Raw genomic sequence first — 21,041 nt, forward strand, 5'->3', positions numbered from 1 at the left:
GGAAGCTTGTCTGGTGAGGACTGCGTGCTGCACTGATCTACGGCTACAAATGCACATAGAAGCCATTTTGATACTGTGTCTTCAGCAAAATAATGTCTAGTAAGATAAAAATGATAGTCTTTTTAAAAACTTACATTTAAACTTCTTTGTAGGTCCATTTTCCACATTCCTGCTAAGTATGTCTTGTATCTGTAAAAGGTGTTAAATACCTACTTATATGAAATTTATTTTCCTTTTCTTTTATATGGATTGGAGATCATTCCTATATGAGGCAGGTACCTTGACCTCTGTACCTGTTACAGATCCTGTTTCAGGGGAAAAGTGGTTATCACAGCATCTTTCTTCAAATGGATAGAGAGTAGAAACATATAACAATAGGCAGAATGCATGCCCTCTATTGTATTTTGCTTAAAATATTTATGTCTAACAATATTTTGTTATATATCTATGTTAAGTCCTTTTTACAAATGTGGACTTTGTCTTATAGATACCATTTTTTAAATCCGGGAGACTCAGTCCTTACATTGAAAACCACAGAGCAAAGGTATGTATTTAAAATAACATAGATGTTATATCGGTTGTGTATTCTACTTCTTTTATCAGTGTCCTAGTTTCCTTTCTGTTGCTCTGATAAAACGTCGTGACCAAATAGCAACTTCGGGGAGAGAAGGGCTTCTCTGGCTTCTCCTTCTGTTCACACGCACCGTCAGCAGAGGACAGCTGCGTACAGGCCTGCAGTGCGACTCACACAACGCAGGGCCACCTGCCAAGGGCTGGGCTGGGCCCTCCAATGGCAATCATTAATTGTAAAAAATGATCCACAGACTTGCCTGGAGGCTAATCTGATGAAGGCATTTTCTCAGTCGAGGTTCCCTCTTTTCCAATGACCCTAGTTTATGAACAGTTGCCAAAAATAAACAAACAAATAGCCAAAACCTTACCAGCACAGCCAACCAGCAAAGTCTGGAGTTCCCTTCTCACAAGTTACTGTTAGCATGGGAAGACCTCGGGATTTCCCCCACAGTTATGCTGTGCACACTGAAGGACAAAGAGGAATGAGTGGTCTTTCTACATTTTTACACAGGGGAAAAAGTGAAATCCTGAGAGATGGTGTTACTGCCACAATCAGATAGCCAATATGTAGAGAAACACAATTATAGATTGTGTTCTATATGGTGAGCTTCTTTAAAGGGAGAAAGTTGCTGTGAGGTTGGGCAGCCCATCACAGCTTCAGAGGGCCGAGCACACTGGTGAAGTCACAGAGCACCGTGTCACCCAGGTGGGAGCACTCTCGGTTCCTACTTTGTCCTCTCTTCTTTCAAGCTGGTCTCAGCTGCAGCCTGTGAGCCCAGCACTGCCACATGCACCGTGGGTCCTATCCCTCGGCTGCTCATTCTAGAAACCCTCGCACACATGCCCAGAAGGTTTACTCATGCCTTCAGCGCTTTTCAAGTCAGTCTATTTGACCATTAAGACGAGCCATAGTGGCTGTGGGTCAGCTAAGACCCTTACCATTGAAAACCATCTGGTAAAAATAATATCCCTTTCAAAGAAGTCATGTCTAACTTTGCTGTTTCTCCCCTAAATGTTGTTGCTGTTGTTTTGTTTTTGTTTGTTTGTTTTTCTCAAGACAAGATTTCACTGTGTAGCTTTCGTCTTTTGAGACAGGGTTTCTCTGTGTAGCCCTGGCTGTCCTGGAACTCTCTTTGTAGACCAGGCTGGCCTTGAACTCACAGCGATCTGCCTGCCTCTGCCTCCCGAGTACTGGGATAAAAGGCGTGCACCACCATGCCCGGCTCTCCTAAATGTTTCATGAGTCTCATCCATAGGGATATCTGGAGCTTAGATTTTGAGGAAGTTCAACTGTAAGGTTAACAGGGAATAGAGCTATTAAGTATTTGAATTTAATAACTTAAGTATTAAGTTATTTCTTTCAAGGATGTGTTCTTTTCATCTACACTCTCAAATTCATTTTAATAAAGTTGCTTTAGTTGTCTATTTTCTTTTGGTGCAAAATCTGAAGTGATGTCTCCTTTCTTATTTTTACCATTGGTTACATATACAATCTTTTCCAGTTTTTGTTGTTCTTGTTGTTTTCTTTTTCGTACTCTCTGATCAGTCTAGCTAGAGAGTTGACAATTGTTGATAGCATTAAGGAGAGGGGGTGTGGCTTCACTGACTTTTCTCTATTGTTTTACCACTTTGTATCTCACTGATACAGTATTTCCTTTCTTCTACTTAAGGTGGTCACTGAGGCCACTGAGTTGGGAACCTCGTATTCTCTAGTGCTTAGTGTTATACATGTTCTCTAGGTGGCTGTCCCCTGTGACCTCAGGTATAAATGCTCCCTAATACCTGTTACAGATAGGCTGCGTGGTTTCCACATGGGGGTTTGGAGACAGCTTTCTGCTGCTTTCTCATTCAATTTTTATTTAGAAAGATGTTTCATAAAGCTTTAACTTTTTTTTTTAATTGAGATTTTTTTTAAAGGTCCAGAGTATAATCTATTATAGATTTAGTAAATGTCCCTTGTCATCTTGACAAGAGTATGTATTCTGGTCTTATTGTATCACATATCCTATAAATGTTAAATGAGTCTCATTGGTTGACAGTGATAATTCTACTACATTTTTCTTTTCTGTTTATGTTAGTTATTGGGATCAGAGTATCAAAATCTCTGCTTATAAATGTTGATTTACCAGTGATTAATACTGGGAGACAATTCTGCGCTCTTTCACTCTTCTACTTTTCTTTCTTACAGATCCCACTGCACATTTTTCTGGATTGTATTCAAGGTTTTAAAAGAAAACAACCTTGATTTTCCTTCTAACCTTCAGGGTTTCCTCGCATCTGTGTGTTAATCCTTGCTCAGCAGAAGCGCAGGGAACACTCTACTGATCTGCAGCCTGCTCCCTGCAGCGCTGCCCCCTACAGCACTTTCTAGCTGCTTAGACTCCCTGTGAACACTCAATTCTATCTCTTCAGCTCATGAAGACCATTGCTTCTCCAGTGAGCACAGCTGGAACACCCTTTACACACTAACCTGACGGGTGCCCTCTATAGAAGAAAAGCCAACAAGACCAGCTCTGTAAATTCCCAGGGCTCACCTTGTTGTCTTTTTTCTATAGAGAATAACTCACATTTGTTTATGCTGTCCAGTATTTCAGGAACCATTGTTTCAAATAACTTGCCCAGTTTTTAAAAGAGACGTCAATGATTCCTGTTACTTGGGAGTGAGCAATGAAAGCTTTAATATTAAAGAGTAACTCTGACTCAGAAGGTATACATTGGCTTGCACGTGTGATTTTGCACTTAGCCATTTCTAATGCTAAACTACAGGGAACAGAAGGAACAATGTCTCTGTTGCTTGAGTTCCTCTGTGTGGATCAGGACTCAGGGCTGAAGACCCAGCACAGCTCCCGAGTTTAGGCTTGAGCATGAGCAGGAAAAGGTGGCGTGGAGCACTGCCCAGCAGCACCTCCAAGCTGAGCATGGCTGTGGTTCTCTAGCCTTGTAACTAAACAGTACTAGCTTAGGAGCAACTGTACTTTCTATCTAGAATTGCTCAGTTTATTGCATGTTGGCCTGACACTGTAGGTGTTATCTGAGCTTGTGGATACATAGCAATTGTTATTTATTTGCCCATCTTTTCTTTAATGTTTTAGATGGAGGCTCCACAAAGAGTAATTCCTGTGATTCTTCAAAACTGCCTTTCATATTCACTCACTGCTAGACTTGCTCCAGCCTGGAATAAAACAGGTCATCTCTTGGTACAAGGTGACTTTGTGTTGGCCAGTCTTTGGGACTTTATGACGTAGACTGTCTGTTTTTAGTTTGAAGCTATCTATCTTACTTTTAGAGAAGAGTTTTTAGCTCCAATTTTTAACATACTCAGACAAGCCACAATAACACCACTGTCATCTCCTTATGTGAATTTACCATAGAGGCCTGTTGATGCTGCTTTCAAATGCTTTTATTATTGTAACACTTGATACTTGAGAATGAACTTGAAACTTGAGAAGTATTTGATAAAATAAACACAGATTCTCAGTATTGTTGGACCCAAAGGGCCCTCTTGAAATTTTTGCTGAAGTCTGACAGTTTTCTAAGTATCTTCTAGCAAGAGATAATTTTTTGAAGGAAGAATTGGGTATTTTGGTCCTTCTCAGTGGAGAGATACTTTTTGAGTGATTATATTTTTTATGTGAACTGTCATTATATATTTATTTTATAATTTTCATAGCCTTGATACTTTAAATGGTTATATTTATACATAATGATTATTTCTGAATTATAATAATGTGGTATATCCTGTGAATTTTTTTAAGGAAAAGATTTCCTTTCTCATATGGGAAAGCAAAGTGCTGTTGGTAAGTAAAAGTATGTAACACAATAAACAAAGCATTACTATGACTGACAGTTGTTTAAAAACCAGTGTTGGGTTGTTACAGTCTTGGTGATCACCATGTGTCAGGAGATGCTAAGACATAATTACAATCAGAATTTCACCCAGGAAGTTACTGCTTATTCAAACTTTATATCTACTTGAGAAAAAATTCACTTAGTTGAGAGGCAAGGTGTATTTTAATTTCTCTACTTAAGAAAATGATTATAAAGATATTTAATTCTGCAAGTGTTTGAATATATTTTTCAAAATTATATTATCAAAATTTGTGTTCCCCATGTTAAAGCGTGGCTTTATTAGAATATTATTTTTCTACTGAAAGTATTATCTGGAGGAACATGAATGATCTCAAAGATATACCTTATTATAACATGCTATTTAATTGTTTATTGCTCACATAGTTGCACTGTAGGTGTGTGTGTTCCTAAATATCAGTGCTGAGGTAGCAGACAGATGGCTCGTAAGCTTCCAGTAGGCATTATTAACCAGATGTGGTAGGTTTCGCATCATTTGGACATAGTTGTCAGACCCTCACCTATAATTCCCAACTGCTGGAGCAGAGCCACCTGTCCTGTGGAGCTGTGTGTCCTGTCTGGCACTAGCTCTGTGTTTTAGTCAGACAGGAGCAGTCACTTTGATCTCATTCTGGATGAATGAGTTTGTCACCTAAATTTAGCTTCAATCTTAGCTAGAGATTCAAGACAACAATTTAGAAAGACAAGTTTCTTCAGTTTCTGTTAGATGCTTGTTTTTACTTTTGTTTAAATGTACTTAGAAAAAACTCAGGAATTTTAAGTGTATACTCGATAAAGCTTTACAAAGTAAACACAGCTGGCCCCCAGCTCACAAAGTAATGGTGTCTACATCCTTGCTCCCCACACTCTCCTCAGATGATGTCTTCTCCCCAGGGCCTCGTCACTGACAGGGCAGCACCGCTTTAGTCAGGTCAGAAGCCTGGTGAGATCTCACTGGAAGTTAGTAATACGTGTCAGATTTGCAGAAAATATTTATCAAGTGTACTACACGCTGTAGGAAGTACTGTTTTTCTTACTGCCGTCCTGCTGAAGGACCCTCCCCCCACATGTATCCACATTGTTTCATATCTTTGTCTTAGGAGTGAAAGGCTGTCAAGCCTATGGTTCATTATCTCAGCTTTACAATATGTATAAGAAGCTGTTCTTAGTGTGTAAGTTGAATAAAGTGCTGTGTGTTTCTAAAATGCCTCATTTGATGGCATGGAGCACTAATTTCAGAAAATCCATGGTAATTCTTTTTCAGCATTAGACATCAATGTAACAGAAACGCAAGTTTGTCTAAGTATAGAAGTCTACACTATCAGATTGCCACCACCTGAGGTACAAAATATTTGGTTTCTCTAAGTTCCTATATTTACTATATACTTAATAAACACATGTTATTATTACTAACATGCTATTCGACTTTAGTTTTTAACATGGAAGCTGATAGGAAGTTTTGTTGCCAAACACATGCAATGTTTTCTGTCATATGTAAGATATACATGTGTGCACACATACACGTACATATTTGAAAGCAGAAGGAGAACTATTTGGAAGGAGAAGGCATGGGAGGGAACTAGCAGGAGTGCAGGGTGAACACGGGAGAACAATGGGACGGCTGTGAACAAAGTGCACATCACAAATGTACACACTAATGTCGTAATGAAGCCCGCTATTTTGTGCTAATGTTTAAAAGAGCTTAATGGTTGTTTGTTGTTATGTGTTTGTTTGCATCTGGTGTTTTGAAACAGCATCTCACTTTATAGCTCAGGCTGGTTAGCAGTTGGTATCTGCCTGGCTGGCCTTAAACTTGTAGCTGTCCTTGTACCTACACCACCTGAGTACTAGGACTGTAGGCATAAGACCCCATGCCCAGCTTAAAATATAATAATAAATAAAATGCATCCTGCTAAATCCTTGACATGCCCATGTTGTTCCCCCAGTATCGTCATATTGTTCCTGTTAAAACTATCTTTAGACACACTCACAATGTCACTACTTTACCTTGCCTCAGTACCAATTTCTGCTACTTTTTTACCTTGAAACATTAAAAAATACAGTTTTATCTCATTGTAAATATGCTTATCTTTTGCTCTTGGCATTCTGCTTGCATTTTTACATCTCTTTTTAGCTTAATTTTATTTATTAATTTGGTTTGTTGAAATAGGGTCTCTCTGTATAATAGCTCTGGCTGTCCTGGAACTCACTCTGTAGACCAGGCTGGCCTTGAATTCACAGAGATCCACCTGCCTCTGCCTCTCAAGTGCTGGGATTAAAGGTGTGCACCACCACCGCCTGGCTACATCTCTTTTATACAACATGCTTTCTGTCTTTGTCTTGTGTTTTACTAATTCCCATAGCATCTGGCATAGAGCCCTGTGCATCAGTGATCGCTCTGACCTGTTGTCTGTACATGGTGCCACTGGTTCCTCAGTGACAGAAAGGGATGGAGGAGGAAATAAATGTTTTTGCTTTCCATGAGACATTCAACAATACCTAGAGGCTGGTTTGGGTTACCAGGGTGTAGGGAAGAAGGGTGTGATTTTTGTTACTAGCACCTAACTGGCAGAAGCAAGGAATGCTTCTGAATGCTTTACTGTATGCAGAACAAATCCCACCTCTACCCAGCAAAGAATTATCCCACACAAAGTGTCAGTGGTGCAGAGTTAAGAGCTTGTCTGAAGGCTCTCTTGAGGGAGAACAGCTACTCATACCCTGAAGACAGGTTCTCCTCTACAGGAAAGGTGGTTCTTTTCAACCCAGCATAAAGCTGTATGTGTGAGGGAGGAAGGAGGCACCTGCCTAGCCAACTTCGTCAGTCTAATCAATCCTGATGATTAATGGGGTGACAGATGTTGTTGCTAGGTGCCACACTCCCCACTCCAGCTTGTCCTGTATACATCTCTTCCCCTTGTTTAACATGTGCTATGTTCTCCGTTGACTATATAAAGAAATCCCAGCTGCTTCGTATGATGGATGAGGTCCTCATCAGTCTGATCAAACTTTCCTCATATGTGGTCTCCTCTACCATCACTGCTTCCTATAGCTCATGTCGGTTGTTTCTCCAAGGCAGCATAGTCCTACACTCTCTCCAGTCTTGGCTCAAACTGTTCTCTGAGCTCTCAAGACCTGTGCCCCTGGTTCATCTCCTAGTTCATCAAGACTTTGAAACTCTCAAGGGTCATCTCTCTTAGTTCATAGTGTTTATTATACAAATGTATCGTTATGCTGGGAAGTTTTAGAGCAAAGGGCCTTGTCTTTCCAACTTTTCTTTCATCTAAGTTCACACGCTACAGTAAAACGTGTAGTAAATGAAGCTGGGGTGGCGCCCGGGACTAGCTTCTGATTCATTAGTAACTCAGCGCTTAAAGTCCAGTCTTGTAAGTAGAAATTCTAGTAGTTTCCTAAACACTGAGCTCTGATCTTGTTTACATAACTCTTTAAGATAGTTTATCATGACTTCTTATAAGAAATGGTATGTCAGCCCCTGCTTTTGTGATTTAAAAAATCCATATGTTTTCCTCAATAATAGAAATTTCTCCAATTTTACACTGTGTTAAACTACTATTTTCCTAAAACTCATGTAAATATCTAGATAAAAATTTATATGTATCAACTGCCACAAGTTGATACATCCCAATTGTAGTTGAATCCATAACTGCCCGAGGAGCATGTTCCAGAGAGGTAACGTGTGATATCAAACTGTTGCCTGAGGATTTAATAAGCACCTGGAAACAAATTCGTGTTTATTCTACAGATAAAACTATTTATCGTGGATCATTATGTCCATGAACAAAGTGTTTTTTCCAAAGAAGAAAAGTCAGCATAAAGATGAGAACATTCACAAAACACTCATTACTATTTGCACACCTAAAATATTCAGAGTTGGCTTAAACTCACATTAAAATTCTCAGATCTTCATTTAATAAGAGTTCCACCATGAGCAATCTACTTATTTTCCCCTAACCTACCTCCTTGTTCAGCTGTATACCATAAGCCCACGTCCTTGATCCAGATGTATTAAATGCTCTTAGTTTCCAGGCTCAGTAGGAGGCCTCTGTAAGGGAACAGTTTCAGGCTTCACTCAGCCCTGAGGAGAAAGCAGTGGTTGATAGTTTCTGCATATACTGGTCAATTGTTTGTAAATATTTGTATTTGGACCAGATGAAGGCTTTGTGATGCCTCTGAGCCTCACTCAGGAAAGGTTTGCTATGCCCTGTGTCTGAGGCGTTGGAGTCCTTGACATGACTATGCCCCATGTTAACACCACATTCACTCAAGACTTCATCTGCTTCCCACAGCAGAGGTAGCAGGTCACCGGCAGAAAGCCACATATTGAACCACAAACACAAAGCGAAGAGCGCAAACTGGAAACAATTAGAAGGCTTTCAGACCTCAAAGCATACCCTCAATGACATCTTCCCCCCAACAAAGTCACACCCCCTAAACCTACCCAATCAGTATGACCTACTGATGACCAAGAATTCACAGGTCTGAGCTTATGGGAGATGTTCTCTCTTAAACCACCACACACCCAGACTTATGATACCTAAAGTGAATGTCTGTCACCCTCCCCAGCCCACATCTGTTCTTCCTTTGCATTTCCTATTTTGTCATCAAGAGACAGTAAGTTATCTCCGTAGAGACTTCATTGCTACTGTGGTACTGTTCTTTTTCACATCCACTAACTAATTTGTTACCTGCCTTGGTCTGTGTAATGACCTCTTCTCCACTTCCACTATTCTGATTTAGACCTGCACTTTTGTCTCAAGCACTCAACTAATCTCCACATAGGCCTTGTTTCTGGTGTTTTTTTCCTCTGTGTTGCCTGTTTCTTCACAGTGTGAACAGATTTCTATTTCTAAATCAAAGCTTCCCAACCTAAATATCTCTGAGATCTCAACATTGCTTAGAAAACTAGGTCCAAGTTTTTTAGGTTGTTGTTAGGTAGAATAGTTATTTATTTATTAGTACTTCTTGTCAGTTTGATTTCAGTTGCATGGTGATGCTTTGTAAATATTTCTGAAGTGAGTAAATACAATGGTTAGCAGTCTCTTGAGATGTATGTTGACAGGTGACTAATTCCGTAGTGTTTAGAATAATCTGGGTTGGTGAGGACCAACATAGGCATATAGGTATAGTGGAAATCCCCCAGCAATTGGCTTGAGCCTCTGTAGTGTCGACAAGTAGCTATAAAGTTAGGACCAACATAGGCACACAGGCATAGTGGAAATCCCCCAGCAATTGGCTTGAGCCTGTGTAGTGTCGACAAGTAGCTATAAAGTTAGGTACATGTGAGAACCCACAAATTCTGAACATCTCCTTTAATGTCTACCTTTAGAATTTGGTTTTAGATTCTGTTTTCTCTCAAGCCTGTCATTCTACCTCGTGCCAGTATATGGTGACATTCATGGCTCTACCCTGGCCATATTTGTCTATTTATTTATTCTTTTCTTCCTTCTTTCCTTCTTCCTAACTTCATATTTTTTCATTGCATAGCTTGGGTAACAGCCTTCTCAAGCACAGTACATCACAACATGTTTACCTCTTGAGGCTAAAGAGATGGCTCAGAAGCTAAGAGCATGTATTGCTTTTCCAGAAAACTGAATTTAGTTCTCAAGACTCATCAGGTTGCTCACAACACTTATAATCCCGGCTGAAGGACATCTACACCCTCCTCTGGCCTCCCTAGGCAGTCAGCTCCCATGCGTGCACACACATTGTGGTGTGAACTTGTGATTCCAGAACTGGAGTGACAGACAAGCAGACCCTTAGGCTCTCTGCCAGAGTCCAGAGCAGTGAGATCCTGTCTCAAAAAAGGGGATACATTCCTAAAGAATGACTCCCAAGGCTGTCTTCTGCCCTCCACTAACACATGCACACACCTCCACATATACAAACAGATACACACAGAATATAAATACTTTCCTTTAGAAGGGATTCAGCTTCTACATATTAACATAATCAAATTGATTGAATTGAACATAAACTAATAGTTAGGGTTTGGAAGATGGAAGGGAAAACAACTTGTGTTTCTGCCTCCTGTGCAGTGGAGAAGTAGTTTGTGCGGAAACTGCTGCGGTTGTGTAAAGTGTGCATATACAGCACTCAGAAGGGCGTAACTCACCAAGACATTTACAAGCCATCGTCAGTGTGGATTGTTTTAATGTTTCTCTTTGTGGCAAATTCTTTGAGGACTTACATATTGAAATCTTATTTCAATTAAAAGCTACAGGAGTTTGATATTTCTCAGCACATTATAGAGGATTTTCATACCAATCAGAGTGCTGTCATCGAGAGACATTCCATTTTAAACAACTGGTGCTATGTTTTGCCAAGGTAAGGTTTTAGGACGTATTGTGATGCTAATATCTTACAGATGCACTTAAGGGAGGGAAGGTTTACTTGGCTTTACAGTTTTAGATGGTTCAAAACATCATGTTCTGTAAGTGACCGAGGGACAGGATAGTTTATGTCATCAAGGCCAAGAAGCAGAAATGGAGAAGGCCAGTGCATACCACACTTTATATGTTCCTCTTCATTGTGTCTGGGTCCCCCACATTTAGGGAGAGCTGTCAGTCCTTTCTAGGGTCTTCACAGAGACTGCTAGAAGTGCCCCTCAGCAATCTCTTAGTCATTCTAAATCCAACTGAGTTGACCATGACGTGTAACCATCGCAGGTGGATTCAAAATACAATGAGGTGTATATTTTGCTTCCTTAGCATTGTGTTCACAGCTACACATTGCTCTGAACTTCCAAATACAATTATGGCACTGTAAAGTACTGGGGCAGTGCTGGGGAGGTGCTTGGTAGTGAGGGACACCTGCTGCTCATGCAGAGGACCCCAGTTCAGTTCTCAGCACCCATGTGGCGGCTTGCAACTGCTTGTAACAACTTCCAGAGGATCTGCAATCTTCTGGCCTCTTTACCAGGCACACAGGTGCTGCTCATACATTCATGTAGGCAAAACACTTATATACATAAAAACAAAAATGAAAGTACTGGAACAGTTTTATTATAGTAACAAATGCTATAACTTTTCCCTTTTGAATTACTAAAATAATTTATTTTGCATTTACATTTTTGTTGGATCTCCTTTTTAAATTTTTTTGTTTTTTGAGATGGGTTTCTCTGTGTAGCCTTAGCTTCCTGGAGCTCACTCTGTAGACTAGGCTGGCCTCAAAGTCACAGTGATCCACCTGCCTCTGCCTCCTGAGTGCTGGGATCACAGGCTGTGTCACCACACCCAGCTGGATCTGCTAGACCAGGCTGGCCTTGAACTCACAGCGATCCACCTGCCTCTGCCTCTGCCTCCTGAGTGCTGGGATCACAGGCTGTGTCACCACACCCAGCTGGATCTGCTTCCACAGCAATCCTAATACCAAAATCTATGAATTTTACCTAATAATGATTTATTATAATTTAACATAAACTGATTTTGTTTGTATTACCATCAGAAAAAAATGATTCATTTATGATACAGAAAAAAACTATTTAGAAGATGTTTTAACTTGCTCAGGAAAATTAAGAGCTTACACATGGTAAAATATTGAAGGGGAAGGGCATGATTCTGACTCACTTATCTCTTAACAATCTTAACAAGCACCAGGCATCCTTGCGGATGGGAACTCTGTGCTTGTTTTGAGTGTGTTATTGGCACATTGTCTGTAGCTGTTCAACTCAGTTTTCCTCACCATTTTAGTTATTATGCTTAATACAAGTAAAAATCACACATAATAAATACATTGTAAGGTCATTTTTAATGGTGAAAGTTTGGAAGCTTTTCATTAAGATCAGGAACAAGACAAGAATTTCAGTTTCACAACTTCTACTCAGCATAGTAATAGAAGCCCTGGGGCTGGAGAGATGGCTCAGTGGTTAAGAGCACTGCCTGCTCTTCCAAAGGACCTGGGTTCAATTCCCAGCACCAACATGGCAGCTCACAACTGCCTGTAACTCCAAGATCTGACACTTTCACACAAATGCACATAGATTAAAGCTAAATAAAATATTAAATATAAAAAGAAGCCTGTGCACTTAGGACAGAGGAAAATCAAAAGCACTGTAACTGCAAAGGAAGAGGGTAAACTGCCGCTACTGGCCAAAGATGTGATGTTAAAAACAGAAAACCTTAAGGACCCCATCAAAACCTAGAACTGAGAAGTAATTCAAAAAGTTGCATGCTACAGAATCAGCTTATAAAAATCCAAAGTGTCTGGTGCACACCTGTAATTCCAGAATGTGGGAGGTTGAGGCAGATGGATAGTAAGTTCACGACAAACCTGGACAAACCTGGATTACATAGCAAGACTGTCGCAAACCACCATCAACGAGAAATAAGCTAGCTGCATTTCTGTACTTCAACAAGGAACTATTTAAAGAAGAAATTAATAAAACAATCTCACTCAAAGTATCTACCAAAAAGAAGTTATAGAATAAATTCAACCAAAGAAGTGAATGTTAAAATTACAAAACAGTTTTAAAAGGAATTGAGGAAGACACAAATAATTGGAAAGAGAACTCAGTCATGGATTAGAAGAATTAAAATTGGTAAAATATCCACAATACCAGAATCTTTGGTAATCTTTACCAAAATATGCCATTCTTCAAACAATAGGGAAAAATAATTTCATGTAGAACTAAAAAGACCCAAGGAGCTATAGCAATCTTGGAGGAATCACACTATGATTTCAACCTTACCTACAAACTTTCATTATGATACTGGCATATGAGCAGACATATAGACAGAGAACAGAACAGCAAGTCTGTAAGTAAATGTGTATTTATAACCAAGTGATTTTCAGAAAAATTACCATGAAGAAAAGATAGACAAGATGATCTTTTTCAAAATGGTACTGGGAAAAATGTATATCCACATGTAGAAGAATTAAATTAGACCCTTATTTCTTACTTTATACAAAAATTTAATGCTATGCTGAAAAACTACATGACTTTCATCTAGGGATAGCCTTTTTGTGTATTGCCTGAAACATTGTACTACAAAAGTAGAAATGGATCAGTAGAACTGCATCAAACTAAAAGGGGTTTTGCATACCAAAGAAAATAGGAGAAAGTACTTCTGAAGCACAATTCTATAAGAATATTTTGTGCTTCTATAATAGAATGCCAAGTACTGGGTAATTTATAAGCAATACAAACTGATTTCTCATAGAGGTCTGGAGGCTAGGAAGTCTGAGATCAAAGTGCCAGCACATTAAGTCTCTGGTAAGAGTTTTTTTGTTGCATCATCCCATGGTGTATAGGATAAGTGAGGGCCAGAAAGACACACAAAAAGTCCAAGATCTCTATTTTATAAGGAACTCAAGCCTGAAATAATTGCATCAATGTACTCTTTGTGAGCAGAACCTTCACAGCCTAATTAACTTAAAGGTGTTACAATGTTAATTAAATTTAGGAGGGAGCAAACATTCCATCTACATCAGGGCAGACATAACAAGAACTCAATTCAGTAGTAAAGATACAAGTTTCTTTGATTTTTAAGTCAACAAAAAAGAGACATCAGCCCTCCTCTTCCTGCTCCTCCTCTTCTTCTTCCTCCTCCTCCTTCCTTCTCCTTCTCTTCTTCCCTCCTCCTCCTCTTGCTCCTCCTCCTCTTGATAGGGTCTCACCCTTCTTCAAGACAGGATTTCACTCTGCAGCCCTGTGTGTCCTAGAATTGTAATTAGACTTTAAACTTACAGAATTCTGCCTTCCCTCTGTCTTTTGAGTGCTGGGGTTAAAAGCAGGTACCACTACACCCAACTTAAATAGACAAAAGAGGATATCTAGATGACCAGTGAGTACCTGAAAAAAAAAAAAACCCTTCAACAACAATAGGGGAATCTAAATTAAAGTCATAATGAGATATCACCTCATGTGTTAAAATGGCATTATCAAAAAGAAAAAATATCAATAGGTGTTTAAAAAAAGAGCCTATGACAAAATTCAACATCCCTTGATGATAAAAATCCTAATAGAATAGGACTTGAAGAAGCATATGTCAACATAACAAAACTATATGACAAACCCACTAGCCAGCATCCTAAATGGAGAAAAAATTTAAAGCAAATGAATTAAAAATCAAGAATGAGAGAAAGATGTCCTCTATCCCCATTCATTTTCCATATACTACTTGAAGCCCTAGCTAGAATATAAAGACAAGAGAAAGGAATCAAAAGGATACAAATAAGAAGTTAAATTATCCCTGTTTGCAGATAGTATGATATTATATATAAGAGATCTTGAATATTACACCAGAAAATTAGAAATGATAACAATTTCAGCAAGTGACAGGATACAAAAGTAACTTACAAAAATTAACATCTTTCCTCATACCAATAACAAACATGCTGAGAAAGGACCCATATAAACATGCCTATTCACAATATCTTCAAACAAACAGATGGGGTGGGGGTGGGGAGAAAGCCCAGTATAGCTACAGTAAAAAGTTAAACTTCTTAAGAAATAAATGGAAGAAATCACTAGAAAATGGAACGCTCAAGGATTCATAGAATTAATTCTGCTAAACTGACCGTCCTACCAGAAGCAGTTTACAGATTCAGTGCAATCTCAAACTCTATATTACAAAAGTTTTAAATTTCATGTGAAAATACAAAAAGCCATGGATAATGACAACGATCCTGGATTTGAAAAATAATAATGCTTGAAGGATTACCATACAAATTTTTAAGTTATATTACACAACAATAGCAATAAAAACAGCATGTGTTAGTGGTTAAGTGAAATTGTCCCACATAGGCTCAGGCATTTGAATACTTGGTCCCCATTTTGTGATGCTAAAAGAAAACATATAACATTACGATTTTAAAGAAAAAATGTCACATGTAAAGGGAATGCCAGCATACTGTTCATGAGAATGTAAATTAGTACAAACATTATGGAAAACAACATGGAAATTTCTCCAAAGAGTATATGGAATTTTAAAATATAATTATCATATGGTCATTAGTTATAATATATTATATGCTATATATCCAAAGGAAACAAAATCAATATGTTAAAGATATTTCTGCACTCTCATATTCACTGTAACACTATTCACAGTAGCCAAAATGTGGAGACAGCCTAAGTGTTTAACTAGGTGGGACAGATAAGATGTGGTTGGTGTACACAATGTAGCACATACTATTCAGCCTTAATGCAATCCTGTTGTGTGGGACAATATGGATGATAAGCCTGAAACATGTTATATTAAGTGAAATAATCCAGAGAGATGAATTCTGTGTTGTCTTATATGTAGCATCTAACAAGTTGGACTCATAAAAACAGTATAATTGCAGTTACCAGGGGCAGGCTGGAGCTTTGGACAGACCAGGGAGATGCTGATCAATGGTGACCTCAGGCATGGGGAAACATTTTACCACAAAACATGCACATGTGTGAAGTAATGTGTGTATGAGTTGGTTAAGGCTTCCGGCAAGCTTTTTATATTTCACTGCATGATAACTGTATCTAAAGTTTATATCTTAAGATAAAAGGTTTAATGGGATTGCATTTGGAACTAGGGGCAAGTCATTAGGATGTGATTTACATTTGGATAGTACCATACTTGCTAAGTCTTTTGGAATTCTTTCTAAATCACAGTAATTTCTCAATTAACAATGAACTATACTTAAGCATTGACATGATGTATCAAATCTCATTTTTCATAGCATGAAAATGGGGCAGATAATAAATATCCTTCATGCTGCACCCCCCGGCTGCCCCTTTCATTCCTTTGAAGATTTCCAGAGGCACTGGGATGACCTGGTAGGAAACAAACATGTATCACTAAATGTTATTTGATCTGTTTTCTTGCCACATAAGCTAAGACTAGTCCCACTAAAATGATTTATATCGTGTGCTTAATTTACAGTATGGCTATAAACTTTCAGACGATAGTGGAGATATGAAAATATACTGTAGCATCTACTTCAGAACGATCAACAAAAGGACCTTCACGTATCCTTTGCACACTAGAGATAGCAGATGCTTTCTGTCTTCCTCCTGAGGCAGCCTTGCTCATGCCCCATGATGTCAGGACTTAATGGACCCATTTTTTCCTGCACAGTTGTTTTTAATTTAGCTTAGAGGCTGAGATTAGTAGGAATTTTCGTGGTTGTTTCTTTTGGGTGTTGTGGTTTTATTTTGGACACAGGTCTCATGCAGCCCAAGCTGGCTGGGAACTTGCTATGTATCCCAGGCTATTCTTGAATTTCTGATGCTCCTGCCTGCACTTTTCTAGTGCTGTTATTATAGCATACAGCACCACATCCAGTGTATGCTGGAGTAGGCCTGAACCCAGCACTCACTGCAGAATAAGCATTCACTTTGCCAGCCTAGCTGCATTCCTGAACTCTCCTCTTTTAATAAAAGACCCATCAATTCTTTTTTTTTTTTAACCTATCAGTTCTTAATTGTTTCTGATATGAAGCCACTTTGGTGACAGGAAGGAGGTTGAGATAAGGTCTTGTGTAACCCAGGCTATTCTTGAACTGGTCATCCTCCTGCCTCAACTTCCTCAGTGCTGGGATTACCACTATTCCAGCCTATAAGGACTTTCCCTTTAGGACTATTGCAAAAATTTAGACAAGAAAAGAAAATTCAGAATAGAAAAAAAAAAAGTATGTATATGTGTTTCCTAATAGAACGTGACACCAATCATAGTATTCTCCTTAGCTGAGTGCTCCCCCCAGTGTTCTTTGCTTATTATTGAAAGGGTTAAATTAAAAGTTACTGAGGTCTTTCTTTTGGGAAGATTATTTTTTAGGTTTGCGTTGCACTTAACTTACTGCATTGATTTAGGAAAATGGCTTTCTTAACACAGCTTTAAAATACCAACACATGCGTTTAGGTAGAGCTCTTGAGTCTTACTTAGCATGGCTTTCACAGTCCAACAGGCTGGGGTTTAGACAAGGAAGGGCAATAGTGTCCTCTCTTAACCAAGACAATGCAGGTCAACCTGTGCCCACACTCACCAGCAATTCCCTTTTATTAGATGCTGACGCTGTCCCAGGTGTTTAGATTTTGCAGTAGGGAAAATGATTGCTTTCCTCGAAGGACTGCTTTTGAAGTTTGAAAATAATTGATAATGTGTTTCTTCTCTGTGCCAAGTTTTTCATTGTTTTTTTAAGAAGGAGCACTTTGTTGTCTTGTCTGCACTTTTGTCTTTATGGCTCTGTACAGGTGATGGCACATTCCTTGTAAATCTTTTCTGGGCTATTGTAATCTACCCTACTTACAGTTCTTTTTACAAAACAAGGACACAATGATTCAAAGCCACCCACACACATACATGATTTTTTAATAAAAATCAAATAGAAGGAATACTTTTTAGCTTTGGCATCTGTAGAACATAACATGAAAGAGAAGCCGTTTATCTGTCTTGTCAACATTATAACCTTTCTGAACATGAGAACCGCTGTGTCTCTTGGACAGAAAGCCTCATGCTGTTCCTTAGCCTTGCTCAGGTACCCTCTCGGCTGCATCAGAAGTCAGCCCATCCAGTTTTTCCCTAGGGTGGATTTGGATGGCGTGTTGAAAAGCTTTCTTTCGGATTTAAAGTCTATACTGCCGCATTTATGTGGATTTCCCATAAAGATGACAACTAAGCCATGCTACTACACACAGGAGCTAAACAGAGCAGAGACAAAGGTGGGCTTCACTTTTATCTCATGCAGTTTGGCCACTGCCTACCCCTTTCTTGGGTCTCTTTATTCTTTGGTAGCGCACAAGCTCTCCTCAGTCCAGCATCTCACAAAGGCCATTTGTTGTTACTGCTCCTTAACCGTTTGCCCTGCCCTCTGTTGCTGTTGCATCTTACTTGGTACACAATAGAGTCTGATATGTTTCATACATATCTAGATGTGTTATTGGAGATTAGAGAGAGACTTTTGTGGAGTGTTCACCTGCACAGATTGAACTGTGGGTGCAAGCTTGCTCTGTGGAAGTTGGGTGTCTGCTACCCACTAGGTGGAGTCAGGAGAGAACTTCTCAGAAGCCTGTCAGGAGGAAGGCATACACCAGTGTTTGTCTCTGGATTGACTTCACTAGGAAACCAACACGCGTGGCTCCCTGCAGGTGCACACGTGGGAGGAGAAATGGCAGTCGGATTCTGCTGCACCCAGACTTAGTAGAACAGGGAAGAAGACATGATTTGAAGTTAGACCCTGAGTTTTTATATTACTAGGGTTGGAAAGTTTTAGGGGGAGGAGAGTTACTTCTGGCTTTGCCCCCTGCATTTTAGAATCTGGCTTTTGTGGGTGCTGTTGTTGTTGGTTCTCATGTAATACGTCCCGAGCACATCCACTCCTCCTCCGTTTCCCTTGAGAAAACAGCAGGCTTCCAGTGATATCAACCAAACATGGCTAACAAGATGGAGTAAGACTGGACGTGAACCTCTCGCCATCACACAGCTGCTGAATAATTGTTCGTGTAATCACATGCAAGTCCCTGCTCTCACCTTCCCTATTGTCCCCAACACATGTCCAGAGAGCCACATAGCCATGTCACGACTTCCTGGGGATTTTGTTTGTCTTTACTTAGTGTACATTATTAAAAACTAGGCTTTAGTTATGTCCAGTTTTGAACTTTATGCAAATGAAAGCATTGTGTTTGTGTTTCTGTCCTGACTCTTTGCTTTACAATAGTGTTTGTGATGCTGATCCATGCTGTTCCACTAAGTTATAGTCATCCACTGTCATTTCCATGGAGTTAGATGATTATGCCATAGTTTATTTTTCCAGAATACCACTGACTGACAGCTGGATTCTTTTTTAAAAAATATTTATTTATTTATTTATTTATTTTTGAGACAGGGTTTCTCTGTGTAGCCTTGGCTCTCCCGGATTCCCTTTGTAGACCAGGCTGGCCTGGAACTCACAGAGTTCCACCTGCCTCTGCCTCCCTGAGTGCTGGGATTGCAGGCGTGTGCTACTACACCTGGCTGACAGCTGGATTGTTTTAGGGCTATTTGCAGTAACGTGATAGTGAACACTCTAATGCACATCCCCTAGGATTGTGTACATGAATCTCATGAATGTAGAATCAGTAAGTGTATTTCCAAGTTTAGGACATATGCCAGGCTATCTCCCAAAGTGCTTGAGGCAGTTTATGAGCCTCTTGCTGTTGCTCTTTGCCCTTGTTCATATACAGTATTATCAATCTTTACTTCAGCAGATATGCTTACTATCATGTACTTTTAATGTTCATGTTATTGATTATTTATGTATATTGGTTATTTGGATATCTGTTTTGAAGGGCTTGTCTACCACTTTTTATTTATAGGTTTCTGACAGTACGCTAGGTGTGAGTTCTTCATCAGCTGTATAGAGTGCTTTATCCCCCGCCATCCTGCAACACTGCTGCCTTTCTCTTAATTATGTATCTTAATAGCAGCTTTAATTTATGAACACTAATTTTAAAAATATTTTTAAATATAAAAAAAGGCATCTAGCCATTTGTGTGTGTGTGTGTGTGTGTGTGTGCGCGCGCGCGCGTGTACTTGGTAAGTGAACCTAGGACCCCAGACATAGTAGGCAAGCACTCTGCCATTGAACCCTTACCTACAGCCCTCTATTACTCCTTGACACAGGGTCTCACTAGGCTGTCCAGGTTGACCTTGATCCTCCAACTTTAGCCTTCTGAGCTGCTGGGATTATAGACCTGTACCAGAAGCCAAGCAGCATCTTAGCTCTCATTGATCCGTGCATCTCGTAGACATTTCATTTAAGCTTGTCAGCTTACACATACACTTAGATATACCTACACATGTATACATATGTATAACCACAGATATTACTGACCTACATCAAATATACTTTAATATTTAAATAATAGTACAGGGTATATGTACTTATGTTATATTTATATTTAACATTTGATTGCTTTAATGTCATTATGAATGGTTTATCTTTTATCTAAAAATATTTTTTTATTTCTGTTGATTTCTCTTTTGAACACTTCTTAAGAGTGTCTTTCTTAGGGATGAAGAGATTGCTTAGCAGTTAAAAGAGCACATTTTAGGGACCCAATGCCTCTAGCTACTACAAATACTCATGTACACACACGTGTGTGCACACTCATACACACACATGTATGTGCACACTACCACCACAACAACAAACAACAACAACAATAAAAAAATACAAAATTTGGAATTGCTTATTTTCCTGGTGACTTGAACTTGACATTTTACGTTGTACATGGCTCAGCTTGATACCTTAAAGTGATAAGAGTCACTGTGGGCAGCTGAATTTTCTTCTGTGCTCTCTACTGAGGGCACTGGAGCCTGTCAGCAGGATAGCATTGCCTTTCCTTCAGACCCGGTGAGTCTGTGAGCCTATTCTGGAATAATTCCTGTGTTCCTCCAAGTTGTGTGGAGGTTGTGCTGAGTGCCTTCTGTACTGGTCACAGCTGATAGACAACACTGCTGTGCAAAGACTGCCCTTCTGTTACTGTGCTGATAGTTAGAAGGGCATTGCTGTGCTCTGTAGGACACACTGACTGGAAACTGTATTTGGAAGTCTACTAGGAGCCACTAGCACTCGAGCGATTGCTCATGTGGCCTACAGTCTCTCTCTGCAGCACCAAGTCTATTGGTCTGCTGTGTCACTGATCG

General features: G+C 39.5%; 1 protein-coding gene across 3 annotated transcripts in view; it reads left to right on the forward strand.

The window, feature by feature from the left end:
- The window catches only part of LOC311596319 (uncharacterized protein C18orf63), a 34,676-nt gene that overhangs the window by 3,724 nt on the left and 9,911 nt on the right, over positions 1–21,041 (forward strand). For 2 of the 3 annotated variants that reach the window (XM_084779557.1, XM_084779555.1), the window contains exons 4-11: positions 488–544; positions 3,666–3,777; positions 4,329–4,370; positions 5,684–5,760; positions 10,652–10,761; positions 16,096–16,192; positions 16,299–16,384; positions 17,893–18,076. In XM_084779557.1, coding sequence (XP_084635683.1) covers positions 488–544; positions 3,666–3,777; positions 4,329–4,370; positions 5,684–5,760; positions 10,652–10,761; positions 16,096–16,192; positions 16,299–16,384; positions 17,893–18,076 — 765 coding nt within the window. The remainder of the gene's footprint in view (positions 1–487; positions 545–3,665; positions 3,778–4,328; positions 4,371–5,683; positions 5,761–10,651; positions 10,762–16,095; positions 16,193–16,298; positions 16,385–17,892; positions 18,077–21,041) is intronic. The other variant, XM_084779556.1, reaches the window with a different exon arrangement.

This window comes from Acomys minous (genome assembly GCF_964271855.1).
Source record: "Acomys minous genome assembly, chromosome: 4".
NCBI lineage: Eukaryota > Metazoa > Chordata > Mammalia > Rodentia > Muridae > Acomys > Acomys minous.